General features: G+C 40.4%; 1 protein-coding gene across 9 annotated transcripts in view; it reads right to left on the reverse strand.

The window, feature by feature from the left end:
• Positions 1-1,312: 1,312 nt before the first annotated feature.
• myo9ab (myosin IXAb) overlaps positions 1,313-25,473 on the reverse strand; it is a 103,564-nt gene continuing 79,403 nt past the window's right edge. For 6 of the 9 annotated variants that reach the window (XM_036576344.1, XM_036576343.1, XM_036576346.1 and 3 more), the window contains 32 exons: positions 24,917-25,058; positions 23,037-23,232; positions 22,412-22,531; positions 21,528-21,609; positions 20,811-20,948; positions 20,678-20,717; positions 20,363-20,485; positions 20,029-20,109; positions 19,805-19,915; positions 19,558-19,680; positions 19,163-19,312; positions 17,361-17,671; positions 16,000-17,103; positions 13,711-13,798; positions 12,889-13,095; positions 11,924-12,024; positions 11,742-11,842; positions 11,346-11,572; positions 11,015-11,131; positions 10,639-10,827; positions 10,504-10,551; positions 10,175-10,286; positions 9,474-9,535; positions 9,119-9,311; positions 8,411-8,539; positions 8,189-8,294; positions 7,359-7,490; positions 7,137-7,260; positions 6,839-6,892; positions 5,319-5,512; positions 4,976-5,118; positions 1,313-3,816 (listed from right to left, as the gene is read on the reverse strand). In XM_036576344.1, coding sequence (XP_036432237.1) covers positions 3,410-3,816; positions 4,976-5,118; positions 5,319-5,512; positions 6,839-6,892; positions 7,137-7,260; positions 7,359-7,490; positions 8,189-8,294; positions 8,411-8,539; positions 9,119-9,311; positions 9,474-9,535; positions 10,175-10,286; positions 10,504-10,551; positions 10,639-10,827; positions 11,015-11,131; positions 11,346-11,572; positions 11,742-11,842; positions 11,924-12,024; positions 12,889-13,095; positions 13,711-13,798; positions 16,000-17,103; positions 17,361-17,671; positions 19,163-19,312; positions 19,558-19,680; positions 19,805-19,915; positions 20,029-20,109; positions 20,363-20,485; positions 20,678-20,717; positions 20,811-20,948; positions 21,528-21,609; positions 22,412-22,531; positions 23,037-23,232; positions 24,917-25,058 — 5,455 coding nt within the window. In that variant the 3' untranslated portion in view covers positions 1,313-3,409. The remainder of the gene's footprint in view (positions 3,817-4,975; positions 5,119-5,318; positions 5,513-6,838; positions 6,893-7,136; positions 7,261-7,358; positions 7,491-8,188; positions 8,295-8,410; positions 8,540-9,118; positions 9,312-9,473; positions 9,536-10,174; positions 10,287-10,503; positions 10,552-10,638; positions 10,828-11,014; positions 11,132-11,345; positions 11,573-11,741; positions 11,843-11,923; positions 12,025-12,888; positions 13,096-13,710; positions 13,799-15,999; positions 17,104-17,360; positions 17,672-19,162; positions 19,313-19,557; positions 19,681-19,804; positions 19,916-20,028; positions 20,110-20,362; positions 20,486-20,677; positions 20,718-20,810; positions 20,949-21,527; positions 21,610-22,411; positions 22,532-23,036; positions 23,233-24,916; positions 25,059-25,473) is intronic. The other 3 variants (XM_036576348.1, XM_036576347.1, XM_036576341.1) reach the window with 3 other exon arrangements.

Consider the following 25,473-nt stretch of genomic DNA (forward strand, 5'->3'; position numbering starts at 1 on the left):
TATATTGGTTGAACTGCAGCTGACTGGTGTGGAATTGCGCAGAATTGTGTAGAATTGAGGTGTAACCAGTGCCCCATAGACTGTTGTTGGGGTAGGAGAGTCGGAGTACATTATGTTGCAGTGCATGCTGGGGAGTGTAGTGCAACACATTGTGAAACGGGCTAACATTAATAGAAAATTCAAATACTTCCGTGGGCCGGATAGGATTGTGTGGCGGGCCTGATCTGGCCCGCAGTCCTTGTGTTTCACACATGGGCTTTAGGAGCACCAAAGCTCTGGGATGGATACTTAGGGGTGAGTCGTTTATTTATTTATTTATTTATATTTTTTGTTGTGTTGCTCTGTGAACAGGTAAAACACAGGCTACACCTGCTGTGAGCCTTATTACAAAAATAAAGCCAACTGTCATTAGACCTCTAGTTAACAGTCAGCCACAAGTTCAGTGTTTTCCTGCTGTTCAGGCCCTTCTGGAGTTGAATCAGATGTGTTAAAATGGAGAAAAGTATAATACGTGTGAGGAAAGACTCTGCAAGATTTGGAACTCAACCGTGGCTGTAAATGAAGAAAATGTTGGGGAATTTCCATAAAGTCAAAACCAGAACTTATTTTTCTACATAATGGATCAATACTCCACTGACATGTAGTGTAACAAAAATGAAACATAGCTTTAGTATTGTTTTTTTTAAGCAGCCCAAAGTAGAGATGTGTTCTGTTTTAGGGTAAACATCATTGAGGTTTGATCACTTAACCTCTTAAATTCAGCTCTTCTCAGTGCTAAACCTGATCACCCCTTTAAAATCAAAGCGAATTGGAAATCATGAAGCATTTTCCTTCAGCAACATATTTCTGAGGAAACACGGTATCACAGAGGTTCTCTGAGCTAGCTGAGCGTGCCATATGATAGGTGGTGGGAGGGGGAGGTAAAGCATGATTATATTGGTAATGTAATAATAACATTTTCCCCATCCACTGATGCAGTGACATAATAAAAACTGGTGTTTTAAATCTTTTAAGTTGTCTGAGAGGCAGGCTAAAGCCTTTATATTTTGATGGAAGATTAAAGAAAAACAAATGTTTTGTCTTTTAAATTATATATTATGATTATTATTATTATTATGACCAGACAAGACATAAACTAAGGTTAAAAAAAAAAAACATCCCCTTTAAAATTAGTTTCTTCAAGCTTGATTTTTAGTCCATTGCCTCCTCTTATTTACTGCATGACATTCTCCTGTATTCAAGGTGTGATAATTTGATGAAATTCAAATGAATCAGTTCTAATGTGAAAAACCTCACAATGCTACTGTGATAAACACAATAAATGTAAAATGTGCTTTTTTTATTTTGACTATCAAGAGTCAGTGTACACATGTTTCATTTAGTCTTTTAATAAGAGGATGTTCATTATATTCTTTTTACATCCATAAACAGATTTGTAATTAAAGAAATATATGCACCACAGGCAACTGCGCCCGTAAGAGCACACAAATAATAATAATAATAATAATAATAATAATAATTCCGAAAAAAAACAATGCACAAGCTGGTTCCTTCAGACTGTATCTAATCTGTCAAAACACAAAATGGATCATTCAACATTTAGCATCACAAACAGGATAATATATCCTTTAAGACAGTGTTTTTTGACCTACACTCTTCCTACACGGTTTTAAGTCTACAGATGTCAAAGAAAGAAGTGAAGAACAGAGTGAAGCATGCCTTCCAGTGATCAGTACATTCACTTATGAGGGATACAACACATGATGCACATGGATGCCATTGTTTTTTTTTTCTTTTCTTGTTTTTGTGCTCAGACGTGTGTGTGCTGTCTGTAACGTTTCTGGAGCTGTAAAGATGAAACAGGCAGAGCTGATCACACAGACCTGGCCTTCAGATGAAGAAACACTGAATAACTGACTAACTAATTCATCCGTAGTGTCACAAAATGGGAAGATTATCTTATGTTCAGACTTACTCTTTCAAAAGTTGCATGAAAAGGCAGGAAAAGCTGCATGTTATCATACCATGTTCAAGACACAGAAGAACGTAGCTGCATTTTGCTTGACAGATTACACCATAATGAATGCTTATACAATATACTGACTGGTAGATTATGTGATTTAATTGTAACAGCTATTGTAACAGTAGCAAGAAGTAAACAACTTCATTTGAACCCTTTTCTGGGCTTTCACTTTTTTCATGTACTATAGTATATATACTGGACGGACTGCCATAACGTGTGCTTGTATATAAGTGCGTGATTAGTCTGGATTAATGAGATTCTGGCATATATTTCCGTTTAATTTTTTACTAGTGTTGAAACTAAATGGTATGCGTATGTTCCTGGGAAATAATTCTTGGCCTGAATGAAAACATCTTACTGTTGGAACTAAAAATGGCTCAGAGAAAAAAGTAATATATATATATAAAAGTCATAGCACACCAAAACAATATATTACGAACAGTATTTAAACAAAGATGGAACAAATATTTCAAGTCCTGATTTGGTCACACGAACACTCATGTATTCCAGCATTTCAACAAAGAAAAGGAAGAAACAGAGAAGGCAAGTTCTCAACTGGACGTATTAAAATGTGAATATGGCTATGAATGGAAAAGCTACATTATGGCTGTTCTGCTTGCATGTCACACCTCTCTGTTGCCTGTCCCTTTGTCCTCTAGTGATATTTTTCTTCAAAAGCAAAAAATAGGAAACACGCTTACAAGACAACACTGGCACAAAAACACCTAAAAAACATACATACCATTGTAATTTGCAAAAAATTCCAGACAAGTAAACGCTTTTCACATGGACCATCCAGCAGCACTGCATTTTTATGTACAATGTTTTTTTTTCCCTCTGAATAATACAATATTATCTTACATATTTAGCACATTAGTGATGTCTGAAACACTGACATCTCTCAGTACTGTGAAGAAAAAAGTGGTAGCAAAGCGTTGTGCAGTCTGTCGAAGTCAGATGACTTCTAATTGGCTCAGTTTTGTAAACATGAGTATGAACAGCTAAAAGTTAAGCAGTGAGAAAAGGACCAGTCCAGCAGGTCCTCTCTACAGCAGGGTGGATCACATAGATGTGGGGGGTTTTGCTTTTTGTTTTGGCAGGCTTACTTCCAGCATACATCCTGCTCTTCTTCCTCCACTCACTGTCATCCCTAGCTGAGAGTCAATCTGACAGGTCAGCATTCACCTCAACATGCGTCTGCTGTCTAGGGGCCTCAAGCTTTTTCAGTCTCTCTCACTGTCTTTATTCAAAGCACTCTTCCCCGAAATTACTTCTCTCGCACTCTTCTCCACTCCGAGTCAACGTGATTTGTCACAAGAGAAAGGTTTTCGATCTAACAGGGCTCTGAATACCAGCTTCAGCCATGTAGGTTACTGCCTCTCTTCCTCACACCATAAACTCATTATTACCATACAGCACCAGCGGCTGCACTGACCCGAACTCAGTTTCTCTGCGCCGACCACCTCCTTCCCCGGACTCGCGGGGCTTGGGTGGGCAGCTCCGGTTCCCCCTGCTCCTTGGCCGGGTCTTCTCTGAGCTGGAGGCGCATCGAGTGGTCAGCACGGGTTGCTCTGATTCCTCCTGCTGAGGGAGAAGATGGTGGTCGCCCCCTGGAGGGGAGGAAAAGAGAGGGCCAGAGGAGGAAGAGCGGAAGCGGTAGTGAGGAGTGGAGGAGGTGGAGGAGAGAGAGGCCACAGCAGAGTCGACTGAGTCCAGAGACTCGGGCTGGCGGCGTAAAGCACGTCTGCTTTTGGATTCTGACTTCCTAGAATGGATTGCGGAACAGTTTTTCTCTGCAAAGAAGATGGAGAGCAGAGTTTCATAGAAGAGAACATGAAAAGGAATCGGTCCAACCTAGTTTCTCTGATCTTTCCTGAAAGCTATACATTACACTGCAGACAAACAACTGGAAGTTAAAGAATAACACAAACATAAAATAACTTAAGTTGTTAATCACAGTTATTAATTCACAGTCACACAGCAAATATAAAGAAATTTCACTTTATCCAGTTGTGTATTTATGAAAGGGAGCATTACTAAACAGGTTTCCAGACACATGCTAAAACAAGCCCTTAAGGATTTCTGAACAGCAATGCAATTTAAACTGAAAATGGGCAGGAAACCTGCACTGAAAATGGGCTAAACAAGATTTTCTGTGAAGATCGGTCCATAAATGTATGACTTAGTGGGCTGCTTCAAGGCTCACTGAGTCATAAATTCATTTTCCATTTATGTAATGAGCAGTTCTCCCACATATCACACGGACATGCTCAGGCAACTGCACTAAGGAGTGTTTCTTCTCCTGCCCTGAACAGTAATGCTCCTTGCTTTGTTTCAGCCTCTCTCATCCACAGCCTTGCTGTTACTCTTGCAAACTCCTGGCTTGTCTTAACATTCAGGCACACACTGTCCACTGTAGAAATTAAGAATGTTTTATGATATCAGAGATTATTTTGAGTATTCTCATTTGTTTCCAACGTATTTTAATATCAAACAAGCTTCACAGTAAGGCATTCCTGTCCTTTCGGTTTAACTTCACTGCCACCTAGTGGCCAGTTCATGTGCATACAGCTAGACAAGTCAGGCACAGAGTTGTTCACCTTAAGTCATAAATGGGAACCAATCGTATGGCCACTTTAAAGAATTAACTTGTTCAGATTTGAAGATGAGGCTTCTTCAGACCTGGTGGTATTTCACAAAGCAGGATCTCATTAAGCTGGCCAACTAAAACCTGAAGTGAGGGCTCTCCTTTATAAGTGAGGAACATCCCTTATTTCTTCTACCAACTGGACAGGGTTGATTTGGACTTAAGAAAACTAGCCAATTGAGAAATCCTAATATGTTAAATATTCACTTTTAAACCATTTTCCTGTAGACATTATATTTCCATATTCAGTTTTACAATGTGTTGCAGCAGTTTAGTTACATTATAGTTATATATTGCAGTTTTACCCCAGGACTCAGACGTTGCTCCTTCTTGCTCTGCCATTAAATTCTCTGAGCTGTCAGCTGTTCCTATAGAAGCTTCAGACTCAAGCATCTCATCATCAGATGCACGTGGCTCCAGAGCCAACATCTCATATGTCAGCTCCTCCCTACAAAATCACAGAGATTACAAACATAGTCACAGCACAAGCAAACAGTTTTGAAACATTTTATAGTGTAGTAAGTTCTTGTTTGCAAGCAAAAGCTGACAAATGACAGCTGGGGTGGGGGAGGTGTGGGGGGGGCAAACTAACTGAAATACAGACACAATGGGAATGATGGTGAAAGAGGGGGAGAGAGGGACACTGACTTCTCTTTCTGCAGGTTCTCTATTTGCCGAGTCAGCACTTTCTCTTCTTGCTGCATTGCTGCCTGTTGCTGTTCACTCAGGCCTGGCTCCACCCCCTCTTCATCTGGACCCTCCCCCTCAGTGACCAAAGGAGACCGTGGGCTCATGGGTGGTGAAGGGGTGTGGTGACTGCTTCTGCGCAACCGGCCTTTACCCTGACAGACAAAAAGAGAGAAAACCTAAATTCACTGTATTCAGCTCTGAACAGGCAGAAGGTGATATGAATGAAAACTGTCTCCTGTGGAGGAAAACACAGACAAAGGGACAGACTCCATCAATTAAAATGACACTCACCCTCCTAGAACACAGAGCATGGAATTTTACTTATGGGAAGACAGGAAACTGGACACTGGAAAAATTGTTGGCTTGGGCGATATGTAACGTCAACAGTTTTAATAATTTTTTAATAGTAACACATATTGTTTATTTGCCTGTATATTAATGGTGATCATCAACTTTGCTGCTTACTTGTTTCTAAGAGTAAAATAAAATAAATCTACAATGTACTGCTATCTCAGCAATGTAACAGCGAATAGTTATTTGGCAGTTTTTACATGCAAAGCACCTCATAAAGCTTACATGTCGTTCAATTTAAAAATCTCGCCCAATTCTACTTTAATTCACTGATGAGGATTACAGTTGAGACAAACAGTACTCAAACTGACCTGCAGGGGGCAGAACACTGAACAAAGACAAATCTGCACACGCAGAGCTTTACCTTTTTAACTGCACTTGGCTGCGCATTATTGAGCCGAGAAGCAAAAGCAAGAAAAGAAATAAGAAAACAAACAAAAAATGATTAGTAAGAAGATTAGGGCTGCATGCACACTAGTCCCACTGGGAGTACTCCAAAGTTGGACTCATTATTTAGTAAGCTAACTGGCTTAAATTTAGGTCAGCAGCTCGTCGGACTTTCTTCTGCTAAGAAAGAAAGCAAAAAAGTAACAGTGTAGAATTCAATAAACATCAATAATTCAATACGTCCGATGTGGGCATCTATCAGTATGCACTTGTTAAGGCAATAAACCAGTTAATCAAATGGAGTCAAGACACTTTCAAGACATTGCTTTGCAACGTCTTTGTCATATTCAACTGCCGATGTCTTAGTGTCACATTTTAGCACTTCTTAAGAAAACAGTGATTTTGTAGCGCTTCCTTGAGTATATTTATCTTTAGGGCTATGTTAGCTCTTATTTAAGCCTGTTAACCATGAATCCAGCTTTGTAATTGACCCCTGTGCAGCTAGACGAGCCACAGGACAAGGACAGTCAGCTTGCTCGGCAACATAGTGCCTAGTGGACAAAAGACAATCATTAGACCAGATATTGTTCAAAATCCACTCTTTTCTATCTTCACATCTTCTACAGACCAGACAGGCGACGAGACGACGAATGACTGACAAAGTTGGCAACAATGCTGCACTAATGTCAATTACAACAACTACACAGAGTGTAGAGATCACAGCGCTCTTGCATACATACCGGGGTGGCAGTTCGGGTTATGCTCATAAACCTAACAGCAATTAGTACTGGTTTCTGAAGGAGGGGGAGGTGAGGGGTGGGATGGGAGAGGGGAGAGAAAGGTTAGTGGGGTGGGTGCTTCTTAAATCATGTGGAAAACTGATTAATCAGTACCCAACACAACCTATCCAGAATCTCAAAGCAGTTTCTTGCACAGTTGGGGATTTAGGATATCAAGATTATGATTGGTATGAATGGAGGATGGCAGCTGATCCTACATCAGCACTCTTACTATCAGTTTTACTGTCAGTGCTCTTACCATAGATCTCCTAATGTGTGTGAGTCGGCTCTTGGCTTTGCTCTCAGCAAACTCCAGAGTGTTGATGTCCTTCAGTCTGGCCCTGTACTTGTTCATCTGTTCACAGATGATCAGCTCCACGCAGCTGAAGAGCAAATCAACATGAGCGAAGTTAAACACAGACCTTAAGACATACAGAACTAACTTGCACAGACAAATGTTTGCCATATATGGATATCTTACGCAGTGGTCTTGCTTATGTCCTGTACACTCTGCAGAGGGTCTATGCTGTCAGGACATCGTAGGATACAGGGAGCAAACACAATGGCTAAAGCATTAGCAGACATCCTGTTAGTCTCCTCCTGCAGTGAGATCCTGAAAAATACACATATAATCGAAATAAAAAAATGTCAAATGTACCTTTCTTGTACCAATGACATTTTTTTTTGTCATGAATGAAAATCCCTCTCTTTCAATCCAGTTTACAATAGTAATTCAGAGTAATTGTGATTTTTGAATGGTTAACCATGATTGTATGAACTACTGTGGTTCCTGATGGTAACAATGGTTGTATGGTAGTTCAGGGTAACTATGGTTAATGTACAATTCTCTCATTAACTGCTATGGCGCCTTTTTGGCAACTATTTTTATAGCACATTTATCACACCATTAACTAGAACGGTGTAAAACAGTAACTATGTTTGGAACATATTTAACTATGACAATGCCTGATTTTACTATGGCGTTTTGTGGTAAGTATTGTTGCTATATTCTTAACTGTGACACTACCATGATTTTGCAGTTCTATGGTAACTGATATTAACTTAACAATGGCACTGCTGATACAGTTAAAAGGTAATTGTGTATATAACTTACTTTGTCCCAGGATTATTTCAGGTCCAGGATTATTTCAATGTTAGACTTAAATGTTTTATATAAATAAATCTATTTTACTGTAGTGAGCTGTATTTAAAAAAGTAGTCTTATACACTAAAAGCAAACATGAAGCAAAGACAAGAAAAAAACACTTTCTTGCCCTCACTATCAATAGAATGAGGTTTTCTCTGTTGTACCTGACAAGGTGGAAGATGAGTCTTTCCAGGGTGCAGAGGTGAGTCCTGCTGAGCTGATCGATTACTGTGTACACACCTCTCACTACTTCTTTCTTGTCCTGCAAACCTGCACCAATAAAACATCCCGATAAGCAATGGCCAAATTATTAATAGAGGCAACACTAAGGAAATGCGGTTTTGTGTGAAGGTGTTCTGTCTTACTGAGGAACATAGTCACTATACCTGTTGCCCTGAGGAACTCCTCATATAGTTCAAAGGTCAGGAGAGGGTTGGGCAGATCCCTCAGCCACTGCTTCAGTACACTGGCAATGACATGGATGTTATAGTCGTCCAGATTCACGCTGTTTGCATCTGAAATAGGAGTCAACAAGCAGGATAACTTTAGCATACATACATGTGTTTCTGTGGTATGTGGTTGTTTAATAATCCTTCTAATGCTTTCCCTTCAAGAGCAAGGTTCACAGGGTTTGTTCTAGTGCTAGATAAAGCTGACAGAAAACTCTGAACAGTTAAAGGAACATTGGACTATAACTTACTAACGCATGTATCATTCTTGTATGGGGGTGCAACAGAATGTCCAAACCCCAGAATTAAGGCAACAATGCTCAATTTAGCAAATACAATCAGCAAAAAACGTGCTCACTTTTCTGAGAACATTTAAATGAGTAGCTGTGTTTCTCCATTGCTCAGAATAACCTTAACAACTATTAAAAACATGCTAACTTAGTGATGTGTGCATTCAGGAATTCTGTCTAATAAAAAGCAGAACTTTGTCAACTCATCAATTACCAGTTGCAGCACCCAAAATAACAAAAGACGTTACAATAACAGCCTATCTGCATTAACAGCAATAACACCAAAACTACTCAGTTGCTGTAACTGTATGTTGTTTTTTTTGTGTGATGGAAACGCAGAACATGTGTGGCTCACCTGTGTCCAGCCCCATCTTCAGCTCTTTGATTTTATTGGTAGATCCAGACTTCCTGTAGATGCCCTCTGTGTAGAGACCATGCATCTCTATGTAGTTGATTAACTTCTCCACCACCAGAGGCACAGCTCTCTCATCACTGGTTAACCGAGAGAGCTCCACTCCGAACTGCCTTGAAGACTGTTCTGGATCAAACTGCACGTCAACACACACACACACACACACACACACACACACACACAGCCAGGTACATGCATGCATACACACACGTACAAGTTTTTGTTTGATGAAAAACTTAAGAATAGCCCAAGTGAAAAACAACAACAACAACACAAAATTGCACACTACATTTCTTACCTTTTTACTACATTTAGTGGTCATCCTCAAGCAGCATTTCCTGTGACATGCATAGCGACATACTGTGATAGAAAACAAAGCAGCATCAGTGAAAACTCAACTCTCAACTCACAGTCCAACCCAGGAATCACAGCCTGCTATAATCAACATGCAAAATTGCCACACCCTATTCAGCATGATCAGAGTGAGGTAGGGGGAGAGAGAGACAGAGAGAAAGAGAGAGAGAGAGAGAGAGAGAGAGAGAGAGAGAGAGAGAGAGAGAGAGAGAGAGAGAGAGACACAGAGAGAGAGACAAAGAGAGAGAGACAAAGAGAGAGAGAGAGAGAGAGAGAGAGAGAGAGAGAGAGAGAGAGAGAGAGAGACAGAGAAAGATGAACAGGGTGTTACCGGTGAAAGCACATAAATGTATGAGGCTGGACCGAGTCAATCTGATTAAAGTGCTCTCACATGAGCAGGCAGACACTTACAAAGCTCCTTAGTGAGAGCTAGAGGCAGTAAGGAAGCTGAAATGGGTTTTCTTACTTTCCCACTACCATAGAAACATACAGGTTACTGCAAACATGCAATATCTAACAGAACTGTTTGGAGTTCCATGTGGCTCTAAGTAGAAATAGAACATTAGCAAGGCAAAAAATGGGCACTGACACCGGAAAAAGAAAGCAATCATGAATGAAGTAGAGGATAAGAACTGAAAAACTTACATTTGCAAACACAGGCCCTGTCCATCATCCAAATGAGAGAAGAACAGTACTCGCAGTATGTGGGGATGCTGTACTGAGTGGACTTAAAAATGTGGCCCATGTGTTCCTCCACCTGCAGGGGGCAACAGAGATTTAGGGTAGCTCTAATGTTCTGAGTGCAGCAGATGAAGTCAGATAAATATTATACACTGCGCTAGGCTTCTAATCTAGGATTATTTGGCTAGTTTTGCTAATAAATTAAGCTGACTGAAAAACACTGTTAAGCTGATTAAGCCGACCTAAAAACACTGTTATAGAAAAAATTCTTGAGCAGCAACTAAGGAACTCACAATGTCTGTCTCCTTTTTCCTTCTCTTTTTGCGCTCTGGTTTAGGAGCCTGTGACAAAGACAAAGTGTTGAACAGACAGAAACAGAGATAATGACCAGGCAGAGAATATCACAAAATAAGGGCTGCAAGCTTTACCTTGCCAAGGGTGCTATCCATGGGCTTGTATTCGGTCATAAACTCGTCTAAGAAGACTTTGAAGGTGTTAATACACACTTTGACAGGTGACTCAGACCAGTCTCTCTGCTCCAGACGCATGCTCTTCTCCAGAATGTGCTCAAAGAGTGCATACAGGTCCTTATACCTGATACTTCTACCATCATCCATCTGAAATTGGTAAGAGTGAACAAGCGAGTAAAATGTAACAGGCTACTGCAGGAGGGAAACCAGATTTCTAAAAGGATCAATCTTAGCTGGTTTGGTTAGATTTTTAAACAAAATAATAGTAACATTTGTAGTTGATCATCAACATGCATGTTTTACAAAAATCTGTGGGTAACAGGGAGGTGCTTACAGCAAGGGCAGTGGAGTAGGAGTTGAAGATATTGAGGCGGAATTCTTTCAGAGCTTTCTTAAACACCACATCCACAGGAGTGTCCTTCTTACTGTCTTCTGTCTCCAGATCATTTATCTATCAGACCAAAAAAAATCAACTACAGTGAATAAGAGAAACAAGACTGAAGAGAGACCAATTCAGAATATAGGTTTATATTGTTGATTATGTGTAATGTTAACATTGCATTTAAGTTCAGAAATGACACTGGCCTGTACCCAAAGTCATATTACTAAAGATTATAATATGAGTAAAGATTATTATTGTAATGTTCGTGGAAATCTGAAGCTACCTTCTTCATGAGGAAGTCATTCATGCTACGATAGTCAGCTGTGCAGGAGAGGATATGGAGAGAATCGTTCTGCCATGCAGTAGGCTCTTGGGTTATGCTGCTGATCTTTAAACTTCGCCTCCTCCTCATCGTCATCATCATCATCCTTGTTTCTGGCTCTCGGTTCTCCTTGCTATCCCGAACACGATCTTGCGCTCTGCTCCGCTCGGGACTGCCAGAGGGGGAGTCTGTGGGGAGCCAGAGAGAGTGAGAGTACAATGAGAAACAAGAGTGCTGATCACCTGAAAATATATATATATATATATATATATATATATATATGTATATATATATATATATATATATATATCATCTTATACTTGATTACATGAAGAGTCATTATTTCCCTGTTCTTACCATTGCGTTTGAGATCTCCATCTGCTGAGTGCCCCCTGGTGGACATCTTCTTTTCACTATGCTTTCCCTTTCCCCAGAAGCGCATCTTACCCCTGACCCTGCTGAAATTTAACAACACACGTTATGACTCTCCATGGAAAAACATCCAAATCTGAAAACTGGATTAGGAAATGACTGCTGACCTGCTGTCTGTATGTGATGAGGACTTCCTTAACGAGTCCACTTTGCCCAGATCTCCTGAGGACATGGTCTTCTGCAGACGCTTCTGTTCTTTCTGAGAGGGCTACAGAAAGAGGAGAAAAAGAGGAGACACAGACAGAGCTTGAAGAACAAGAACACAGCACCATGAACAAAATTAAAGTATACTATTGTATCTGTGAGCTACAACATCAGCAACTGTACATATGTAAGTATATACACGACATGTGAATGAGCATCTGAGAGTGAGTGAATGGAAGAGAAGGACAGTTCATAAAAGAATATGAGAGAGCAAGGCAGGAGAGTAATTTTCAAACAGTGATTTTGAGGACATTCTAAGGAAATGGTAATTAATGTCTACACCATGCGGGTTATCAATTTCTAAAAACGTGTCAGACTACTAAGAGCACTGAAAAAAGAGAACAGAGAGGTTAGGTCTTCTCTGAAGAGTCTCTTCTTCTTCCCCAAAGCAAGACAGGTCAGAGGTGCAAATCCACTGGAAGAACGTTGGTGTTAAAAAGTCAGTTAAGGTTAGCCATATCTCCGTGTTAATAGATCAGAAACAACCCCTACAGATCCAGTAATAAGAGCAGGGGTAACAAACTAGAGGAGGCTATGAGTGCATTAAACCTACATTTTCTAACAAATACAAATCAAGCCAGATTTAAAATGATTTCCCTTTAAAGGTAATTTTCCACAAGAACTGAATCCTAATAACGACTGGCCAAATAGACGCATTCATTTGGTCAGATGGGTTCCTTTTATTTACATTACTGTGTCAAAAAACTGGCATGTGTTAGAGAATGCTGAGTTAGAGACAAAGCCTCCTTCAGTGCGAACCACAAATCCAGGTTTAGCACCCATATGTTAGAACCAGTGCCCAGAGGAAGTGCAATGGCTGGGGAATGGTTAGCAGGGTGATGGGGAGCACCACTGTGGCTAAGTTTACCATCTCTGAGTCGCTGTGGAAGGCCTGGTCAGCAGTGGGAGAGCCTGGGGGCTCTGGGAGGGGCAGTGTGTGAGAGAGCACAGGGGTGTACTCGTAATCATCATCATCCTCATCATCAGAATCAGCCTCAGTGCTACAGGCACGGGTCAGGAAGTCGGAGCGAGTCCGAGCCATGCGGGCTTTCTTTGGGCGGCCACCTCTGGCCACCTGTTCATTTGAAGTGATTCATCACATCAAAACTCAACCAAAATATTATAAAAAGCTGTCCAACAGCAGACTTTTATATGACGAAATATGAGAAAAGACAGGATTTTTAGTAGTTGAACTGAGCCATGTTTTGCTATTTCTTCAGGTGCTATGTGAGATCTTGAGCATTTCAAAATAATGTCCTCTTGTGAAAAGTCTGTTTCTGTATATTGCTCGTACATACAGTTTATGCAAAATGTAGATGGCTGCATGAGGACTGGATACCAGAACTCGCAGGTGTAAGCATATTCTCATTCACAAATCCACACATACCGTGTTTAGACAAATGCTCTAGCATTATTCTGAATATTCCCAAGGCAGTCCTTGAGCCAGAAACTACTTCCTAGTGCTATATACTAATATGCTCAAAATCTCACACAGTGTACACAGTGCAGTATGGCTTTTTAAACCTGTAGCATTTAGACAAAAGTCACTATTTCTCAACATTTCAAATAGTACAAAGAAGCGCAAGATGTGCTACTCAAAACATGGGGATGGTATGGGTAATAATCAGACATTCTAATATGGAGAAACAGCATGAACTAAATTAATGCGTATGAGAGTTATGGTCTTCACCTCTTTGCTCTTCAGTGACCTGAAACCTGATGTTCTCTCTCTCTGCAAGGCCATAGAGCGCTCCTGATTCGCCAGATCTTTATCGGACCTGAGGGACAAATTACAGACCTTTTTAAGTAAAGAGAAAATATATTACTAATCAAAAATATTTTACATACGCTAAAAATAATGTATCAAGCAAAACTGCATTTTCCTGGTACACTCATTATTTAGAAGTGTTTTTTTCCAATAAAGCAATGGCTTTATTGTAGTTAGAGTTTGAAGAGTTCGATGTGAGCGGTCGATTGGTGGTCATTTTCCAAACGTGTGTTGGGCTTGGGTCAGGGTTCAAATTTCATCTTTAGGTTCACGCAGCATGCCTACCACTTTTAAACAATTTTACTCTACCCCTTGACTTACATCAAAACTCAAAATAAAAAAACTCAACCCAAAATATTATGAGGAAAAAGCTGTCCAAATGCAGTCTTTTACATGACAAAATATGTGAAAAGACAGGATTCCTTTTTTTAGGATTTCTTAGGTTTTGGAATAAACGGGTGAAGGTAATATATTGGTATTTCAGCACCACACAGCCTGCAGTGCAGTATGAAATGATTATCCAGACTAAAAAACATTTGGAATGTTGTTTTAAAAGCACTGCTTGATGAACAAATGTGTTAAATGGAATTTAAAATACCTCTAAAGCCATACTTTAAAACAAAATAAAATGATCTGTGTTTAATAACATTGTATGTACTATTGTTACATCCAAAGAAACTGGTATAGGAACATCCCTAAATCTCAACACTTACTAAGAATGCGAATATCTATGAATATGCATGATTACGCAAATTGTACCCTGCATGCTGTCTCTATGTTTTATGAGATGAGGAAGAACAGAAACAAAGCCCCCAGGTAACTTTAAGACTCTGTCTTTCTGTCAATCCAGTACAATCACTTGACTTCACACGCTCAGTTTTGAGTCTTCATCCTCTAAAGCTGCCTCAGTGCAGCATCAGTGAGCCAGAATGAACCTGCAGGGTTGTGTGTACCTGTTTTAACCTTCTCGCTAAGCTAACATTAGCCTCTTGTGCTAGGATAGTGAATCAGAAGTAGCTTAAGCTAACAGCTTCACACACAAAAACACAGGTTTACTCGTTTAGATTTGAGTCTTTATCCTCTAAACTTGTGTCAGTGAGGCCTCAATGAGCCGAAACTAACCTGTGTGGCTGTTTAAGCCTTCTCGCTAAGCTAACACAGGCTTACAGGACTAATAAGGACATTGAAGCAAAAGCAGTTTAAGCTAACAGCTCCACACACAAAAACATAGATTTACTTACTCAGATTTGAGTCTATCATCTAAATTTGCATCAGTGAAGCTTCAGTGAGTTGGAATGAACCTGTGCTGGGGGTGTGAAACTGTAGCATGCTAAGTTAACAGAATAGCTCTACACCACACCTGACAGTTTATAAGACAGATGTGGAATATAAATTTGACACCACCGTAATTTTAAATACCAACATCAATTGTCAGTTTTAGCTAATAACTTACTGCATAGTCCAGAAATCTAGCTACATTAGCAAAGGCATGTTTTGTAGGTGTAAGCACGTTTCCTGACACTGTGTAGAAATCCTCTCATTAGCATATTTTTGAATACTGGATCATAACAGGCCCATGCTCAAAACCAATATGCTATATGGCACCTTTTTTTCAGATTTACTGAGAAAGTCTGTTTTCAGTGGCAAAATGTGAACTCTGTGCTATGGTAACATATTTGACAGAAATATCAGTCCATATAACCATAATAAGAAATCCAAGAAGAGTTAAGCATTTAAAAAAATACATTTTTGAGTGCACAGGGTCTTTAAACTTAATTTAGAACTGAATATTTTATTATAGCATATTAGTTAATATTGTTTTTAACATAAATATTTTATTTATCCATGTTCTTATGACAGCTATTATTGTCAACTACACAGTAACAGTAACGCTATCCTGTCAGGTTTTCTTCAACACTTTAGGTGACGATGTGCAGGTTTGGGTGTGTTGCAGACCTTTTATTTTAGATCTAAGTCAGTTTCAGACTCAAAACTTCATGACGCGTTTCGGGTCTGGTCAGGTTTAGACAAAATTTTGTTTGGATCGGGTTCAAACTCAAAACATAATGCTGTGTGTTGGGTCGGGTATTTGGGATCAAAACAAAATTTCATGCCTGATTAAAACTCTAACGGCTGTTTTCAAAGTGATATGTGACAGTGTTGTGCCTGTTGAACCCTGATATGGGAGGAGGTACGTTTGCTTTTACTCACTTGGAGAAGGTCAGCCTGCTGCGTTTGGGCGAGAAGGCCAGGCTAGTGGCTTTTTCCTTCATGCTGATACTGATACTGTGAGTGACTGCCTTCTTCTGAGCTTGTATTTTGGCCATGTTCTCTTCTGTTCTAGATTCTGAGGTGACTTTTTGTGCTGCACCTCCTCCCAACGGAGTAGCTGTGCCAGATGAGAGCCCAAGATTGAGACGTGGGTCCAGTGGTGCCTGAGGTGGCGGGCTGGTAGAACGATTTGAAACAGCCTCTCCAACTCGAATGCCTGGGGAAATGCTCTTGTGATGGGTTGCGCTTGGCCTGCACTCTTGCTCCAGCCTCTCCATGGCTTCCAGGCTGCTCTGGTCTATAGGACTCTCCTTCTGCATGCTGATGAGGACCACTACAGACTCCTTTCTGTCTCTGCCTGGTTTCGACCTAGACGGTGTCTGTGGCTTGGGACGGACAGGGCTACTTCCCTCATCTGATATATAGAACAGAGGCTTTGAGGTCGTTTGACCTGTATGAACTGGACTGGACAGCTCTAGCTTTCTTACCGGTGTCTTCTCTGATTCTGATTCACTCTTATTCACCTCCATTGGTATGGACTCATCTTTAAGGGATGGATCAGGATGATGGTGAAGGTCTGTTTCCTCTAGCTCCACATCATCCACATTAAGGAGCTCAAAACTGCCATGGCTGTCTAGGGAACTGTGAGGAGAGGAGTGGAGGGGCACAGCCTTCAAAGACGCTGTGTTTTCAATAGAGGCCACTGGTTGGTCAGAAAGAGGAACATTATTGGAGCGTACCTTTAGCAGTTCCAGACTAAATGTAGCCTGTTCCAGCTCTCTCTTCCTTCTGCTCTCTCGTTTGGCTCGGCTCTTAAGAGTGCTGTCATCTAGACTTCTGGAATGTTCTGACAGTAGACTCTCAGTAACCTCCACTGTCTGCTCCTCCTGTGACATCTCTGAGCTTTGCTGAAGTGCTTTTAAGTCTTTGTCAGTTCTCTGGGCATCAGTAAGGTTTTGGAGGTTATGTAAACTTTCTGTTGCAGTATTCTGGTCTTCATCGTCCTCATTAGTGCACTTTTGCTCTTCTCTCAAGCGGCTACACCTAAGAAAGGCAGAAATATTATACAAATTATAATTCTACAAAGGCTATGGAATTAGGAAAGAGCACATCATTGTGAATTTCAATGCTTCATTCTTAGCACCAACCCAAACAGCAAATTCTGCAATAAATGATGATAATAATAATAGCTTTTATAAATGAATTTAAGCCAAGTATGTCACTTGCAAGTTTCTGAAAATATTAACAACATGCAAAATAACCTCTCATTTCCATTGTACCACACAGTAATAGTCTTATACCTCTGGCGAGCCTGGTGCCCCCTACAGGCAGCCTGCAGTGTTACGATGGCTCTGCACAGCTGCAGATATCTCTGCCTTTGTCTGTGTGCTTTCCATGTTGCCTGAATAAGGCCTGCGGCTCGCTGTCTCCGCTGCATACACCGCCTCCAGCCTCTCTGAAGCAGCAGGACCGCTTCCCTCTGCAGGAGATACAGTCTTCTCTCCCTGTAGCCTCGCCAAGCTGCCTGCAGGCACACAGCTGCACCATGCTGGAGCTCAGAGACACCAGCTCTCTCTCTACTGTGAGTTAACATACACTCACGCCACCAGTGCTGTGTAAAAGAGGAGACAGCTTAGGTACAAAAGGAAGTGTCGCACATGTATATACAAGTGCGCGTGTTTATATATAACTGCCATAATTTTTAATGTTTCAAACAAGCAGTTATTTACCTTATGTGTTGAAACAAGATTTTGCCTGTAGAGCAACACAATTTCACTACATATAATGAATTAAAACTACCAAAGCCTTCTTGAAATCAGCCAAATTCTTACAACAATCCAAAAAATGAGAAATATTAGTTATATCGACCAGTTTTAAAATATTTTCATTTTACCATTTTTGTCTGCGTAAAGTAAAAAATTAGACAGCGACAATTTCTGTTGTTTGGGCTTTGTACTCTGACAAACTTGATTTGAAATGGAGCAAAAAAGCTGAATGACACTTTTAATTCAAGAGTATTTACATTTATACTGGGTGAAGCATACAGGAATTACCACCTATTTTACACACAGTCCTCTTAATATTGTTTCATTTCAAGTACTGTGTGCTGGAGTACAGAGCCAAAACAACAAACACTGTATGTGCATGTGTTTCTGACTGTTTTTTCCATAATGCATCTACATATTTATGAATATATTAACACAGAACAGCATTTGTTTAACAAAGAGAGGTCAGAATGTATGAAAAACACTCAGTAAACACATTTAACTCTGTATCACCAAATAATACACTGGAGACTTAAAATACAGCACCTCTCTGCATCACTGAAGTTTAAAGTCTAAATTGCTCTTGGCAGAAGAACAAGAAAATGAAAATGAAAAGACCTGAAGAGAAATAGGCTCCCTCTTCTTCTGTATGACTAAATCAAATAAACCAGTCATAAAATATTAATGTCAATTTGAGAACACTTTTGAAGTCTTTTGCACATTTTATAAGTCTTTGTGTCTATTTCTCAGCCCAAAGACGTAGAAGAAACAACCGACTGCAGGGAAAACACACACTTGTAGATGCATGTGCACACACATACAGTAGCACTGGTGTGATCCACTTCTCCACCAAACAGAAAATATTTACGTTAATGAATTAAACGTTAAGAATCAATTTGCCAGTTTCTTTACACATACACACACAAAGAAGTTTATTTAACCAATGGAAGGAAAGTTACACCTCAGAAAGATTAAAACTGCCAAAGCCATCACTATTTGACCAATGTGATCATTTCTAGCCAAATACTGTGTTTTGAGCCTCTTTGTCTGCCTCTTTATTTTTCATCCAACAGATGTGACAAACCGATTTTGCTTGTTCATGCTTTGTCCCACTACAAGCCTTAGACAGTTATTTTTGCGGCATCTATGTGGCCTCCTATAGCACAGGAGAGCCCATTTGAGGCCAGCTTCAGTTGCTATATTCTATAACCTGCAATGTGAATTATAAACTTTACGCTCAGTTTTTTAAAAACTTCAACTCACTGGGAACATGCCATGGAATGTCATGTTCCTTGGAAATAAGGAGGACAAGCTTTGGGAGCAAAGCTCCTGTGTACCTGTATGACACGTGCAGCACGTCTCTGGTTGATGAACAGCTGCCTCTCCAGCAGAGCTCTGAACCTCCTCTGCAGAGCCACAATCCTCCTCAGCACCTCCTGATGGAGCAGGTCCTGTAGCCTTTGTCTCTGTGCCTCCCGCAAAAACACCTTGAGTGAGAGAGGTGAAAAAGGAAGGAGATAGAGACAGGGAGGTTTTAAACATTAATTCAAGAATTACTGCATTTACAAGCGTCAGAAGAGATAAACTTTGATGTCAAGTTAGTGTCCCCTGGTTCTCTTATACACCACTATAACATACCATTTAAAAAACTCAAAACAGCACATTATGAATTGTGAATAACTGTCTCACTGTGTGAATACAACTCTCACTAAAACAGAAGAAAAAGCGATACCATGGTTTTGCCCACTTGATAACCATCTGGGTCAAGGTCGACTCTCTGCAGGAAGTCTTGAATACTAGCCTGACTGGCACTGATGCCATCTGGCAACAGCACATGGAAATGATGGGCAAAGTCCTACAGACAGGCAAAGAAACAAATCAACAAAGTTCAGCCTTTCGGAGAACCTAGATTTCAAAGATTTTCGCTAGCAGCTGAGCCCAACATGCCCCTTTGACAGTATGTGTATGTCATATCATACCTTAAAGGTATATTTGACGCTGTATCCAGATTGGCGTATTCTCACTGTCTCCAGCATACCAGTGTACCGCAGCTGCCTCAGTACCAACACATCATTGAAGCGCAGAGGAAGCTAATACATAGAGACAGCAAGAGACAGATGTGAATACTGTGTCTTCAAACTTTCACTAACCCATCAAACAATGATGCAATCATTAGCATCACAAAATCCAAGGCTACTAGTACCTTCTCAGCATTTGAGCGGATGCATTTCACAAAGTAGGGCTCTGACTGGCCCAGGGTTTCCATCAGTTTGTTGAGGGAGGCCTGCAACACAAAAGACAGAAAAATACACAACATTATAAAATCTCTTGCACAGTGACTTTTCATGTTTTTTCAGTTGATCAAAAACTCCAAGGCCAGATTAGAGAGGCTCAGGACATAGCCTGTACTCTGTAATTTCTGGGAGACCTTAAGCCATTAGAAATACAGTGCTGGACCAGAATTAGTCTTTTCCATTCTGTATCCTAATGAATATGGCTATGCAGAGAGGGAGATGAGGCTAGATGTGTGGCCTGACCTGAAACTGTGCACTGATGCTGGGAGGCTTCTTCTTCTTGTGCAGGTGGAGGAGCGATTTGGTGATGCGGTCATGAAGTGTCAGGCTGCTCAGGTACTTTAGGGATTTCACATCTAACAGGTGCTGCACGCAGAGCAAATGGCAGTAAATAAACCAACAAATACATCAGTGCATTGGCACCATCCCAAAATCAAATCTGATATTCAGCAGAGCATAGACTTAGTTTAGTGTCAAAGAAAATGATTCTTGTGGATGAAAGCATGCAGAAATATGTACTAATGTGGTTAGATGTGATTGCTTGTACTGAGGCTGTACCTTGGGCAGGCAAAGCTTGGCCTTGTAGTTCTTGTTCCGCCTACAAAGAAGAGGCTTGACATCAATCACTAAATACACACTTATGAAATTTTACATAGTAAACTTCCACAGTAAAGGACAAACCGTGACTCACATCAGAATGCCCTGGGCTCTTTCCAGCAGCTTGCTGCTCATGGCATTGACAAATATACCATCTTCTTCATGAGAGAAACCAGTTGAGGACAGACGACCAGGCCTTGAGCTACGGCCATTACAACCAGAGAACCCGTCTCTGAGAACAGGGGAGAAAGGGATTAATGATTTTGTCTGTGTGCAAGAGTAATTATCAAATGCTCTTTAGCAGTAGCATGTTCAATACATGTAATTCTGATTAAAGGGCCCATATCATAGAAAACTGATTTTTCCTCACTTTCTTGAAATAAAAAAGTTTGATGCAGTATGTAAACATTGTTAAAGTTTCAAAATGCATTATTCCTCCTCAGTCCATACAGTCAATATAGGTAAACTAAACTGCAAAAACAGCCTATTTTGAATTCAATGTTGACAAGGACTTTTTCAGCCAGCTTTCTGAATGAGGTGCAACACAGGGCAGCCATTCAGAGCAGAGCTCATTAGCAAATATCAGTCTTAAAGGCAAAATATCAAAAACAGCTTATTCTAAGGGATAAAGACAGGTTGGAAAAATGTATCATGACTGTTTTTGGAACATAAAACCACACAAATATTATAAATGGGCCTCCAAGGATAAAAATAAAATACACGACACATGTAGGTTATGGACAATTTGATAATATGAAAAGCCTATAGGACGACACAGATAGTTCTGTCTGTCCACTTCAGGCTGGCCCACCTGGTTGATTTCTCATTGATAGCGTTTGTGCCCTGTAAGTCTGAGAGAGGGCTGCGCGGGTTCTTCCGTGTGATGCAGGAATCTGTTTTAAAAGAGACATTACCTATATTACTCATGACCCTGGTACAACAGCCATTGCAGATCAGATTCAATTCAGTTTTATTCATGTAGCCACCAACCACTAGCCTACTTGTAAACAAAACATTCAGGTACACTAATGAAACTAAAGTCCGAAATCTGAAAACACGGGTGAGGCCTACTGTCTGGAGGAAACAGCTCTAGACAGTGCATGACCTTCGTGTTTCAGGGGGTGATCTGCATTGTGTCCATTGCCATCTGACACATAAGTCATTTCCTGTGAAAAATTCCTGCCTAGATCCAGCAGCAGATACACTAGAGCAAATCTTTCTAACACTGTGTGGCCACTGTCCTAAACACGCAGATTCTACAGTAACTGTCTGTCTCTATCTGCACAGTGCTGACAGCTACAGTATGCTCTGCAGTGATCACAAAACAACAAACAAGAAAGAAAGAAATGAAAAAAAGGCGTGTAATTAAATCAGACCCAGTTCAAAACAACAATTATTATCAATAATATGTTGTCAGGTTAACAATAGTTTTATTACTAATGCCATTCAGAGAAATTAATAGTGTATAATGAGAAGTCTATTACATTATGAGACTGTCATTAATGTTTGTCCCTTTGTGTGAACTCCTGTGAATGCTCTTTTGGTCTTACTAACAATAACAAAGAGGATCATAGAGCAGGGTTAGAGCATCATGGAATTGGCAATTTTCAGTCATATATTAAGTCACTAATTCCATTCCCCTCAATTCCTACTGGAGGGCGGACCACTTTGAATAAAGGAAATGATTGGTCTTACTGTATTTGTCATCTTTGCATCTCTGAAGGATCTCAAGGCTTCTCTGGTGCACTGGGTGATGCAGGAAACTAAAGCTATCCACACTTTTAATGACTGTACACTGCACTGCAGAATCGGAACCTAGCACAAGAAGAAAGGAGAAGAAAATCAATCAGCCATCAACAACCTCATGTCAGCACTTACATTTTAGAAGCAATAATGACAGACACCACGATGGATGTGACACTTTGGAGTGTGCTTCATGGTAGCTTTGTGACACAGCACATCCACAAATATCTTGCTTAGCTGTTCTTTGCATATTTAAACGGTTCAGAACATCCTCATAGTCTCTGTGGCCATGAATAATAAAAAGAACTGCATCGCGGATCATGCAGTGAAGCTCACGTAATCATGAAGAGCATTTGGGAAGACATGTTACGTGGAAAAACTGGTTCCCTTCTGACGCCATGGGGGCTACAACTACATTAGCGCTTCTATTTTTGCCAGTCAGCACCAGGAAGCACTTGTTAGCTCTGAGCAGGGAAATGCAAAACTGTGCTGCAGGATTCATTGTACTGATCAGCGTGCATGTATATAACTCCACAAGCGTGTCTGTGAGAGTGTGTCTGTGCCTGTATGGACTCACCACTCTTCTTCTCCCCATGTCGTTTGCCAGCTGCTCTAAATGCCACCACTGCTCTGAAGTATGCTCTGAGCACAGCCCAGCGGAAAGTGGCCACAGGGTCGATTCCCATCAGGCCGCAGATAAAGGCGCTTTTACTGCTCTTCAGCAGAGCCACGATATCCGGACGCATGTGGTCTGTGTTCTTCTCCCTGAAGTCCTGCGCAGGAAGAGAGGGAAAAAAAGACAAAGATTAGATTATGAGTACTCAAAGGACCCTGCTTTGCACCTCTAATTGTGCACATTTTGTTGCCTTCTACAGATAACAGAGTTAGCACAGAAACAGCTGCCAGTTACAAGTCCATTAAAAAAAGATTAAAAATTGTTCATTTATTGATATATTTCACAAATTAATACATTTATGCCACCATAGGAAGACACTAGTATTCCAAAATGTAAACATAACTGAATTTTTATACACACTGGGTGGTGTGATATCCTACATTAATGCCACATGTACTGTACCTAACAGATGAGATTCTTCAGTAAATGCGGCTGTTGAGCTGTGCTGGTTGAATAAGTTCACCAATAAAGGCACGTTATGCCTGCACAAAAAGCTGTCTATTTGGTACCATGAACAATTTAGGACACCATTACACCACAGTGTCATATATCAAATAAAAAAACAGCTTCAGGTCTTAGAAAACACACTATCCTGTCTCAGCTCTCATACATCAAGTTAAGCTAAGCAGCTAATGACATTATGGCATTGAACGGTTAAGCCGCTCTGAAATTTACTATTCCTTTCTTTATTACTAGATTAATTACAGATTGTGGCCAAAAGATGGCAATATACTACAATCACAACTTTTACTAAAGTATATTATTATTATTAATTATTATTAGCAGTAGTAGTATCTCTGTAAATACATCCCCTGATGCTTCTGGACATAACATCAGTGATCTTCTTGAAAACATTAGCTGATGAGCTTACAATATAAACAGTAACAACAACAACACTTTGTCTTCCAGTAGTTTTGAGATGGTTCCTAACTCTAAAGTGAATGCAGGAGCAAAGTAATGTGAGCTGAAGCTTAATCTTTGCCAAATAAAAGGTAAAGCAAAGATAAACTATACCCGCCTCCAGGAAACCGGTTTAACCATTTTCCAAATGGTTATACAAATAAGAGAATTCTGTTACCATTACAGGCAAGCATCTGCTAAGAGGAAATGTAAATGCTAACATCACTGATGTAACACACACACACACACACACACACACACATACATTCTGTTGACAGACTGGATTAACAGCAGTAATTTAATCTTTATTCTCTTCATGGCTTTAAATCCAACATGTGTGTGCATTGCTAATACTGTTGCTGGCTGCTTGTAACACACAGGGCATTTAGCATAAAACTCTCCAGCAATAACAAACAAATAAATCAAACAAGCAAAAATATGACAACAAAGATATGAATTAGTGCCAGCGCAAAGAAAGCGGTAACAGAAGGGGAGCTCTGCGTTTTTGTGTGTGAGAGAGCAGTGATGCTGTGTGCATGTGTTATGCAGACGTATAGTAGGTGTTGCTAGGAAAAGGGGGTAGCCTATGAATTAGACCCCCCTCTGCCAAACATGTGCTTCAAATAAAATCGCAGCTAGTGGCAAATCCAACCAATCAGATTAGAAGACAGAATTAGGTCAGTGGATGCAGTATGTACGTGTGTGTGTTTGTTTCATTTCTCTCTTACACACACGAGCACACACAGGTCTTCACACTGACTATGAAGACTAGACTCTCAAACAATTTTCAAATCATTTACAATCCCATCAAAACAAATCCAATTAACAGTAATTAAGATTATGACAGTAGTAGGCCAACAACTCATGGATCAGGATCTTACCTTGACGCTGTATTTGACCTTGCCAGCGTAGTGATGTATGATGAAAGCTGGCTCCATTACTGCAGGGAACTCAATGTAGCTATTCCCCTCGTGCTGCCTCTTAAATTTATCCAACAGGGTCTGGTTAGTCGCCTGGGGGAAGCTACAGAGACAGAGAAAATTCTGTCAATGTACTACACAAATTCATCAGTCTTTTAGTTGCTATTTATGGTATATTTATGTGCTGATCTGGGTTTATTTTTGGTGTTCATGTTGATCTGATTATGTGCCACAGAATAAAACTGATACAGGCATATGTTGTGAAGGTGGACTAAATTTTGCTCTTGCATCCACTGATCTTTGACACTGCCTCCTCAGAACAGCCCACTTATGATGAAATGGCATTTAAAATACAGCTCCAGCTCTACACTCACCGTCACCATGGAGATCACTGAGCTGTGTTGTAATGTGATGGCCCATTAGCAGCCATTTCTTTACACATCAGGATTTTATATGGCTCTAACAAAGTGGTTCTCAATCCAGGTTCTGTAGTACCACTACTAGGGGTGGGAATCTCT

Source organism: Colossoma macropomum, unplaced genomic scaffold (assembly GCF_904425465.1).
Source record: "Colossoma macropomum unplaced genomic scaffold, Colossoma_macropomum, whole genome shotgun sequence".
NCBI classification, from domain to species: domain Eukaryota; kingdom Metazoa; phylum Chordata; class Actinopteri; order Characiformes; family Serrasalmidae; genus Colossoma; species Colossoma macropomum.